General features: G+C 37.4%; 1 protein-coding gene across 1 annotated transcript; it reads left to right on the plus strand.

Annotated features, from left to right (window-relative positions):
• Positions 1-389: 389 nt before the first annotated feature.
• On the plus strand, positions 390-4,456 carry LOC121432021. The gene is made up of 3 exons (XM_041629834.1): positions 390-523; positions 1,000-1,279; positions 2,891-4,456. Exons 1-3 carry the CDS (start codon positions 503-505, stop codon positions 3,181-3,183), a joined length of 594 nt encoding a protein of 197 aa, XP_041485768.1. The 5' UTR covers positions 390-502; the 3' UTR covers positions 3,184-4,456.
• Positions 4,457-11,688: the final 7,232 nt, after the last annotated feature.

Here is an 11,688-nt window from a genome sequence, read left to right on the forward strand (position 1 = left end):
GAGAACCTTTTTTTTAATAGGGGGGTGATAAGGGTTTGACTTAAACAAAAAAATTACAGGTCCCCTCCCCTCCCTCGCCCCCCCTCAAAAAAAATGTCACTCCAAGGTGATCGAGGATTTCGGTAAGGAAACAAATTGACAAGCAAAAAAAGAGAAAGCTTGTGCTCCTAAATCTTTCTCATTTAGGAGCAATGACTTTTTTTTTTTACTCAACCTAGTTTCCAGAGGTGCTGCCCATCGTTGATAACATACGCATTCCCCCTGAAAAATCTTGTATAGGGTGTTTTAGCACCCCTGCACTCCCGCTTCCCGGGTCCCCGCTGACATCCGATCATGCCAAAAGGCCTTTGATCTCCAACATACCTAAAACCTCAACAATCATTTTGGCTTTTCATTTGAGTGCAGTACGTGTAGCTGCGATTCCGGATCTACACTGAAAACTTACAATAACAGCCTTTTCATTTAGAGCAGATTAGTTATCCGGGGAAATATTAAAAGTTAAATGGATTCTTCTCGTGTAAAGGTAGACCTATATTCTTATACCCTCATTTCTCTATTATATTCATGATTTTTTTTCTGTTCCCTTATTGTTGTATCATGTCTATTACCATCATTTTCCCCTCATTTAATGTCAATATACCAGTTATTATGCGTTTGATATAAGCATTTTTCTATTATACATGGATGGGGCGGGACGGGGGGAATAAGACAACCTTATCATTGCGACTTTTCCCCCCTCTCATGTGAGTCATCGGGTTTTTAGAATTGCATTATTCAGAAGTCTTTTTTCTTCGCTTTTCTCCCTGTCTACATCTTATAATTAACTTGCAAAACCATAGACCTTCACATCCTGAGGTGGTGCTCATATATACATATTTATTTTTTTGTTATTGCTACCTCCTCTCTATTTGAATTCATAAAATAATATCAAAATTAATAATTTTCATATTATTTTTAAAAATCTGTTTTTCATTTCACGATATGACTTCGATTTACAAGGCGCCAGCAACAAAGAAAGTTGGCGTTGCCCTATGCAGTGGTAGCCTGCCTCAAAACGTTGAAGGTCTGAAGCAACAGATAAAAAGAGAAATGAGCGACCTGGTTGAGAATGTGAGATACGAGTCTCTTCCCTACAACGTCAGTGACCTGGACAACTTTGATTTCGATGAGATTGATGTTATGATCCTGTGTCATTCCATCGACAACAGGCGATTTTCGATCACCAATGTCACGGATTCCCTCTACGACGGCTTCTTGAAAAGGGCTAAGAATTACTTGGGTTAGTATTTTCATCCGCTTGCCCCACCCCTCCCCCAAAAAAAATCACAACCAAGAAAAAGAAAACAAACAAAAGGAAAGACAGAAGAGTAAAATGTTATATTTTCTGAATATTACTTCAAAATCTTCGACAAATTCTTTTAAAGGATTTTTTTCACGCTCGCTTCGCTCACTCGAATAAAAAAAAATCGATTTATAAATCTAATAACCGTGGTAATACAGATTGTCACAACTCGGTCCACCATGCTTGTAATCTTCTTGATTATATTCTCTTTTACTCCCTTTTTTCTTGTTTTTCCCAATTAAAAGGAAATGATAGAGGGCGGTTACCCCTTGTCCGATATCACTGCCTTTATGGTAACCCACATTGGCACTACGCCATTCATCAACCATATGAATTCATCGGGGTTTTTTTTTACTTTTTTTTTACTTTTGCTTTTTTACTTTTACTTCTATTGAACGACATTCAGCCATAAAAAAAAGATAAAGTAATATATAATCCTCTTCCCTCCTCACTTCCCATTACTTTAAATTGACTAAAACAACAATATTGGGTCACCCCATGCATGCCCCTCTGAGCTCGACCCCGACCTGCTTCTTATAGTGGACATGATCGGATGTAAATGTGTATACCTCGACGTACTTGCATATTCATAAATTTAGATTTAGATTTTATTCATTTCCGTTCAACAAAACATTACACATTAAAAATAACAAAGACAATTCAATAATATTTCATAACAAATATTGAAGATAAATTAAACAGAAACTAAAGTGAGCAGCAGATATTTTAGCAATCAAAAGAGTATTACGGAGTATAAGGCTACACTAGTTGTCAAGTCAGTCATTAAGTATATTCTTATTATGTTAGTCGGACTTAATATGAGAAATCTCCCAAAATAATTGTGTATTAAAAAAAAGAAAGAGAAAGGGCAATTATTATGAGTAACAAATTTGAGTTCAGTCATTTATTTGGTAGAGTGTACGTTTCCTTTGCCAGAATGTTATTTATAGCCGATGAAACTAAAATTCTTGTTTAATCTGCATATTCCAATATCCGGTTTATGAGGTATAACCACTGCATGTGATTACCAAATTACGTCATTAGCGGCGTTACAGGGGGCAGTGGGCGACCCCCCTTTTTAATGAAATATCGGAAAGAGAGACGTGAGTCTATATATTTATTTAATTTAATTCAGAATCAATTATGTCACCTTTAAGTCGATTTTGGGTCTAAATTGATCTCAAATTGTTCTAGGTCGCCCTTAGGTGTTCAGCTATTTTTCCATAATATTCTGAAAAGAAGATCTCTACATACCTGTAAATATTTCTTTCAAACTCACCATGCATCATGTTCGATTGAAAATACAACTTGGTGTCGGGTCATGACATCAAGTCACAATGGTCCCTACCTGCCTGCCTGCTGAACCTTGTCATCAAGGGCCAGTTTGAATGATTTCTTGGTAGAAATTGGACTTGGCCTTTCATTCTGTTTATTTGGCCCAGGGTGTTTAGCCTTGAGGTAGGGGTGTAGAGGAAGAAAACAAAAGGGAAAATTGACGATTTACTAGTGATTGAAAAGAATATCTCTCTATTTTGTTTTCATATACAGGTAAGAGCAAAGTCGGCGTCATCGCCCACGACTTTTCAGAAGATGACCTCACTTCGGACAAACTTTCTACCAAGATGGCGTCCTTCCTGTACACCCAGCCTTCAACATTTCAGTGTGCATCGCTTGTTCTGATAGGAGGTCAGATGGCAAAGGAGCCGGTACAACTGAGCAAGGCACAGCTTGATACGCTTCGGCAGTTCTTGAAGGCAGCATCGACCCCGGGTTTGGGAGAGATTATTCTAGTCGCCCTGTGGAAATTGGTCGCTGCCATTACATGTGAATTATTAACCTGATATACTGTAAAAAAAAAAAAAACTTCGGTGCTTAAACGGACACCATTTGGTGTTTCTCGAGGACCATTCTGGCAAAGTTGTTAACTTTACACCCTAGAGATTGAACGCAACACCAAGAGTGCTAAAGTAACACTCATGGGTGTTGAACAAACACTATAAATTTAACAACGGAGTAAAATGCATAGCGTTGTCCTGTATGTAGGCCTACACATTTTTTGCTGTAAAATAAATCTATTCTCTCGCGTAACGGGGACTGCCTTATTTTGGAATTCTAGAAGCCAAGAAAATGTGAAAACGCTACAACCTACAAGGGAGAAAGAAATATAGAGACAGAAGGAAAAGCCATCTCTCATCTGTACCTTCCTCTAAGATTAGTAGTCTTGTAAATTTGCGATCCGTCTTCCTGAGAGGGTTTTTTTTGCCTGGTACTCTTTTTAGGCCTCCTAATAAATCTTTACGACTGGTTTGGAAGTCACCAGTCAGGGATGACACGAAAAAAAAAGCATCAGAGCCCAAATAATGAAAAAAAAAAGAATTAGGAGAACGTCGGGGAATCATCTGGATGAAATTTAAAACAAGACAATGGTTCAAAAACTGTTCTGCGAAATACTTAGTGAAATACGATTAATAGGCCTTCTTTTGAAATTCTCTCAAGCAACCGAAGTAGTTGAACTTAACCCTGTAACTAATACCCCCTTCACTATTGTAATGGCAGGTCTTGCCTGCATTGACAATATTGAATCGTCAGAGGCATGGGAGGAGACTCAATCGCCCCTTTAAGAAAATCCGGCAAAATTGTTACATAATGATCATTCTTGTTGCTGTTGATTTTTTCTTGGTCTATACTTTAAAGCAACGCCCCCAAAAATAATAATGAGGATTTTTAAAAATTGATCGATCTATTTTTAAGTGGCAACTCAGCCCCCCCCCAAAAAAAAAATTCTCGTATAAAGGTTAATGCTAGTTGGTAATAACAAATAACTGATATGTCTGGTATCCGGATGCTGGGCGCCATTTTGACTTCGCGGTTTCCTATTATGAGCGTACGTTTCATGAAGCGATTTGCCATTGACAATTGTTATAAGTTACTGAAACTCTCGTATCTGATTGGCTGAGGGCAACTCTGTCTATGAAAGTCACCGACAACGGCGCGTTATGAAGCGCTCGCTATACCTAGATGATTTCCCCTTCAAACATTACAATGTACGAAAGGCACTGCAATCATGTATATAATTACATGCACTCTAAAAAATGGAGTGCTAATTCAGCTCTTAAAGAGCGTGTATAGTGACTGCACTTCGGAGTGCTGATTTGTCTAGTTCAAATTTGAACGAGAAAAATCAGCACTCCGAAGTGCAGTCATTATTCACGCTCTTTAAGAGCTGAATTAGCACTTCATTTTTTAGAGTGTGCAAAAGCCATGTTCACAACGAGATCAACCTATAACACAAAACAAATACAGCGATGATATATAATATTATCTCCGTGTTATAAGCTATATGTGCCCATGTTTATTATTATTGTCATTAGTATTATTGTTATTATTGTTTTTATCATTATTATTACGATTAATATCTTTGTTATCATATTGAATAGTATCATCATTATTACTATTTTATTATTATTATCATTATTTCATTATAATCATTGTTATTATTACTAGTGTAAGAGTAAAATATTCATCCCAAATTTGTAGAAGTTGACCACAGTATACATCACTAGACCATGCAATATATTCAGGCAGTGATACAATCACATTACCCTTTGTTAACAATACCTTACCCAAATGTAAACACCATCTTCAGTGACAAACAATAGATTCCCTTAGATTAATCTTCCTTCCTTCATTAGTTCGTCTCAATCCTTTATTTATTACTCTTTGTTACCTGCATCTTCCAGACCTGTCCTTTGTTATATTTCATTAAGGGGTAAACACATCCCCTCAGAGTATAAAATAGGGGGGCTTGATATTCTCAGGGTTCTTTCCCTAGTCTTCGGACTACACTCCACCAGCTTGCGCTCCTGCCCTTTGAGGCCTTGATAGGGGAGTGCCCGAGTTCTCCACAAGCGACTGTTCATTTATATATATATATATGTCTGTGTGAATAAATATCATCTGAACTCTATATACTTTGAGTTGGATTCCCTTATTGAAGTCTTCACTAGCTAACACTCATCCATATTACCACGCTACATCTTAAGAGTGTTACACTATTATAATTATTGTTATTATTATTATTATCATTAGTAGTAGTAGTAGTAGTAGTAGTAGTAGTAGTAGTAGCAGTAGCAGTAGCAGTAGCAGTAGTAGTAGTAGTAGTAGTAGTAGTAGTAGTAGTAGTAGTAGTAGTAGTAGTAGTAGTAGTAGTAGTAGTAGTAGTAGTAGTAGTAGTAGTAGTAGTGGTAGTATTAGTATCAATATTGTTATTAGAACCAACAGAACAAGAATCTAGTTTCTTCTCTAGACAAATTAATTAGTTGATGTATAACAAGATAATAGTCGTGGTGCACAGTGAAAACGTAAGCAAACACGGGAAAAGGTTTTAGAAACAAATGTGTGTATAAAAACCTGGAAGTTTGACAAGAGAATTCTTTAACATGGGGGTAATAGGAAAAACATTGGGATAAATGATAGTTTTTTATTGGCCTGTAGTGAATTGAAAATAGGTTGGCCTACAGACAGAACAAGCACATGACATGGACCTTTGTCATATTCACTGGCGAATAGATGGGGGGCCTTGGGGCACTGGACCCCAAAAGTTTTACTACAAAAAAAAATTAAAAATAGAAGGAGAAAAGGGGATGGTAATATATGATATTATTTTCTGAATATTCTCAGACATCTATCACAAAATTGCATTTTTTTAACGCATGAAAATTTGTTATTTCTTTTGCCCATTACACCATGTTGTGGCCCCTCAAAACTCTCCTCGTTATGGCACTAATTATTAACAATATAAGTCATGTTTATGGTATCTTAATTGAGCAATGATCAGGTATCACTGCCAGAACTTTTTCAAAAAACATCGTAGTTTATATGACCTCATGACAGGAAATTCCGCTCACGCGGGAATTTATTCTTGTGTAATATAATATTTCATAAGCATCCAACGAGAACAATGATCGTGCGAAATTATATATTTTTCATGAATTTGCAAGACAAAATATATATCATCATCTTTTCAAGTCGGGCACTGTAAAGCTTCCGCATTCACACCAACAAAACCACTCCAAACCAACATTACCAACCGTTTCTTATGTCAATAAAAATAATGCAGTAGCTTTTGTTGCTCTTGAGTCGATTTTGCAGCCTAGATGTATATAAGATCAGGGGTGTCGTGTTGTGGCCAATTGGATTAGTATCCGGACTTCGAATTAGAGGATTGTGGGTTCAAAGCCCTGCCATGGCGTTATTCCCTTTCCACAATCACAATGTGCTGTCCTCAACCCAGGTGAGGTGAAAGGATGTAGCATTATGCATAGCACTGAAAACAACACTTCGGGTAATAATAATGAAAATGTGCCTCGGAGTAGAATATTTCTAGATCATGACGCTAAAAATGATTTATGCCTTTAATGGGGGAAAGTGGCTGAAATTCCTTCTTTCGTCCAGCAGCTCAGATCATAGTACGCCCGGAATTCCGACTGAAAATTCAATGCCTACCATATTCTGACTCCAATGGATCTTTCATGCATCCACCAACATTTTCAGGGCATTTTCTCCTTCGAAAAAACAACTTTACCCGCCTTCTGAAACTTTCTGGAGTTATGTGCATGTGCCCCTTGACCCTATATAGCCCCCATCCGTTAACGTCCACGCCCTATAAAGTTAATTCGATTGTCATACCCTTGTAGGTCGGCATAATTAATTTGATACCTGATGTATTTTACGTCATGTATCAATAGAGTTTATGATAAAGTCACACCGGTCAAAATTGACTCCAGTGGGGCCCGTAACACAAGGAAAGTCATTGTACAATTATTTACGATAGAGTACAGTTAACAATTAATCGCGAAAATCAAGTGTAAGATTGATTGCTAACCTCTGTGCCACGGGACCCCGATCGACTGGCCGATCATCAGTCAGTCTGTTTGGGGTCGGATTCGTGTGTTTCATTCTCGTTGGCATTGTGTTACATCACATTCCAAGAGAGCTTCATGTTTCATCAATCAACTTTCACTTTATGCTGCATTTGATGTAGTGTCGAACGCATGCAAGTCACCGTTCAACGTAATGGAATCGTCAACTATTATTGGAATGTATCTTACTTCCTGTCAAAGGTAGAAAAAAACCGTTATGTGAAAAACACATTTTATTACCCATTGTACTAATAATATAGTATATCCGGCTCACTTCGCTCGCTCTCAATTCATATCATTCAATGCACACTCGTATTGGAATCGTGTGAGTCAAAGAGACGAATATTAAACACATTTCAGTTATGTCATGCACCAACTTTGCCCAATAGGTTTTTGCAGAATGTGAGAGAGCGACCGGAATTCAAATAAAGCATACAAAAAGGTGTTTTTCTTGTTTGTATTGTTTCATCATGACTTCATTCAAGTACAAAGACACTGGTATATATATATATATATATATATATATATATATACATAAAGGTGGGTGTTTCATAAAGCTATTCGTAAGTTTGTAAATGGTATATTCATTGGCGATGGTTAAGAGTGTAAGAAAGGGTAATCAGTCGTTCTTAAAGTTTTTCTTAACGTACGAACAGCTTTATTAAACGGCCTCCAGGTCCACCATTTCAATTCCAATCAAATGGCAGGTCATTGCATGGATTACAAAACAAGTAACACGTATACAAATATAGAAAATTATTTAGAGTAACATAAATGCAGGAAAATAATCAGTTAAAGCTGTCGTTGATATCACGTTGAAAAAACCCCACTTAATCAATTTTCTAAATCAGAGTTGGATATGTAAATTGAATTAATTACTGCACATAATTTGAAATGTACAGCTAATATTATACGAATTAAGTGTTACGTATCCAATTTCCACTACGGTATCGTCTAAATTATTATTATCCTTATTATATACGGACGTGATCGTTATATGTTTTTGTGCATTCAGTTCAACTGAATTAGCTATTGACACCACAAAGTTATGAAAGTATTATTAGTAAAGTACATTTAACATACGCTAAAAAACATAACTAAGCAAATTATCTTGGTCCCTTGGGGATGGTTTCGGGTCCAAGTGTCGTACCTCCCCTCATGTTCGCTCTTTTCTTGCGTAAAATATCGAAAAAGAGGAGAGTATGGCGAGTTTATAAAGGGTATGGACAAATTCAGTGGGTCAGATTTTTGAGCTTGTTGTTCTGAGGAGTTTTTTCTGAGGTTGTATTCAGTGGCGTAACTACGGGGGGCATGGGGGGCACGTGCCCCCCCCCCCATCGGCGGGCCAAAAAAAAAGCCGGGAGAAAAGGCAGAAGAAAGAAAAGTAGTGGGAAAGAAGAATTTATTGTACATTGTAATGTTATATTATATTATACGTTGTGTTATATTACATGATAATTATTTTTTTCATAACTTTATGAAACATGATGTGCTCAGGGCCTATTTGTTCATTATTCCTGGTACTAGCATTGTCTTTTTAACGAGATATACATGTACAATCATGTTGTAGTTGTACCAAAACGTCCTGTTTTCAAGTCAATATGCACCAAATATATATCATCGCACTTCGAGTTATTGTATTATGTAGTAACATATGCTTCTTTTCATGACTACTTAAAGTGATAGCCCCATTTAAGGTCTGCATATAAAAAAAATCTTGTTCGTGCTTACGTTCGAATTAGTGGATTGATGACATATGTCTGCTCTTCATGAATTCCTGAAATCGGTCCTTAAAATGTCTCTTTTCTAATGTAAATATCAAAAAATTTCAGCTCGCGCTTCGCGCTCGCATCATTTGTTTAGTGAAATACGTATGGTCATAGTAGATTCCTCCAAACAAGCCTGAGAATGCTCCTCTTCAAATCTGAATTTCCTATATTTTCAGCACGCACTTTGCGCTACTGAGATGCGTATGATAATCATGATTACTATGACTACAAATAACTCTTCATGTGTTTGAATGTCATTCTAACAAAATCAGCAATCGCTTGGCACTCGCATTGGATGACTATGGTGAGATATATATATATACTCTTAATAGATTAAAAAAAGAAATAGTCCTTAAAATGTCCCTGTTTGGGGTCAATTATATACAAAATTTTCAGCTCGCGCTTCGCGCTCGCATCATTTTGTACGTGAAATGCGTATGGTGTACGTAAATTCCTACAAACAAGCCTTAAAATGCTTCTCTTCAGCTCTGAATCTCCTAAATTTTTAGCGCGCGCTTCGCGCTCACAATATTTGATTAGTGAGATGCGTATTTTAATCATGATTACAATGACTACAAAAGATGTTTCATGTTTTCTAACATAATCAGCAAGCGCTTGGCACTCAAATTAGATGAGTAAGGTGAGATATGTATTCTCTTATTTGATTTCTAAAAATAGTCCTTAAACTGTCTCTGTTTGGGGTCAATGAATACAAAAATTTCAGCTCGCGCTTCCCGTTTGCATTGTTTGTTTAGCGAGACTGACAGATACGTTTCTTTCATTTTCATTTAATAGCTTATTTTGACCCTTTTTTAGGTATGAAATTCAAAAATTTTCAACTCGCGCTTCGCGCTCGCATCATTTGATCAGTGAGATACATTACATATCCGTTTAATGGCACAGTCCTTAAAATGTCTCTATTTAAGGTCAATAGGCCTATACCTGGTAATTGAGCGCGCTTATGCATCATCAATATTGGTTTCAAATGGAATTGTTAATTCGGTGATGGTTATCTCTTTCTATTCTTCCCGTAAAGTTACTAAATCTGGGCGCAACTTTAGACGTTGTGAGAATGTGGGTGAGAATGCGGGGAGGTTTGGTGCCCTTGGCGATTGAATGCCCATCTAAGCCAGTATAAATATTCCCGTTAGTCAAAATTTTCAAGAAATGTTTTGTGCATGAACCTCAAAATGTTATTATGACGCCACTCATATCTCCCGAGGAAGACTGGGCAGTTTGAGAGTATATGATGAAGGGTGCATGTGGTACCAGGGCAGAATCATTTAGGCGTTTACCCCAGGTATGCAAGTTCGTTTAAGAAATGATTCGTAAATAATTATTATGATAACAATAATTATTCATAATCACTTATAAAATTTAAGTTTTTGTTAAATAAGTAATTTTTATCTATAAATTATGTTTCAAAACGCCATTTTGTAACATCGCAAATCGTAGCTACGTCATAACGAAGCGGTTCGAGGGTCAGACCTATTGTATTTGCTTTGTTGACAAACGGATCGAGTGATTTACACGACGGATCGGTCTGGTAAGAAACCTTCGATTTTTCGCCTTTTCATTAACCAGTTTTGGAAACCTTCATATGCATTAGGCGTATGAAGGTGCGAAAATTAATAAAATCACCACAATTTACGTGATTTTTATCTTAAAAGATAATTTTTTTTGGGGAAATCCATCTGTTTTGGCGAGTCTCTTATTATATGGCAGGCGGTTCAAGGCGCCATGATGAAGAAGTATATGTCAAAATATAAAAAAAACATAATCATGGAGTCCTCAAGGCTTGGAGTAACCCGGGTCAATTCGAAATCATAGTTTGATTCATTAACATCTATGTAGGGAAAACAAATACATCTGTCAATATGCTCTGTTTGAGAATTTTTTCTTGGGTAGTACTTATTCGCAATTTCTTTCGAGAAGGGACTGGTGGGCGTGGCTTTGTTAAAGTCACCGTTGCATACAGGGGCCGCGGAACGGTTTTCAAAGGGGGGGGGGGGCTGACCATCTAAAAAATCACAATCATATGGTCATTTTTACGATTTTGTACACGGTTTGGGGAAAAAAGTGGGGGCTGAAGCCCCCCCCCCCCCCGCTTTCGCGGCCCCTGACATACTTGTTTCGTTCGAAAAGTTCTCAAAAGTAATTTCTGTATGTTTTTTCTTGGTAAGCTGTGGTCTTTTCGGCTTTCCTCTTGTTAGATCGCTTTTCAGAAAAGATACTGCTTTAACGGAAGTTTTTCCTGTCGTCTTCCGTGCCTTCTTTGCTGAATGCTGCGAAGAAAGTTTTTTTTTTCTTTTCCGCGCATCGGCGATGGTTTTTGGTTCATGTTCGACATATTCTTGGGAGTTGTTTTCTTAAACGAAGACAGATTGCGAAGCGAAGAAACCTAAGACGGTACCGGCGGCCTCATTTGGGATTATTATACGATGGTTTAAGTCCTCATGAAGGGCGTTATCCGTTCTTTCAATTCATTGTTCTTTTCCTGCCATTAATTTCTCACGCACTGCGGAATGATGAAGCGGGTTAAAGCTTCTGAATGGGCAAAGTGAACAATGAGTAGCCAAAAGCAGAGATACATTATGCCGTGGGAACCCATTGGCTTACGATTGATGATCACGTGGTCAGTGGGTGGCGCCAACTT

The sequence above is a fragment of the Lytechinus variegatus genome, chromosome 18 (genome assembly GCF_018143015.1).
Source record: "Lytechinus variegatus isolate NC3 chromosome 18, Lvar_3.0, whole genome shotgun sequence".
In the NCBI taxonomy this organism is placed as follows: domain Eukaryota; kingdom Metazoa; phylum Echinodermata; class Echinoidea; order Temnopleuroida; family Toxopneustidae; genus Lytechinus; species Lytechinus variegatus.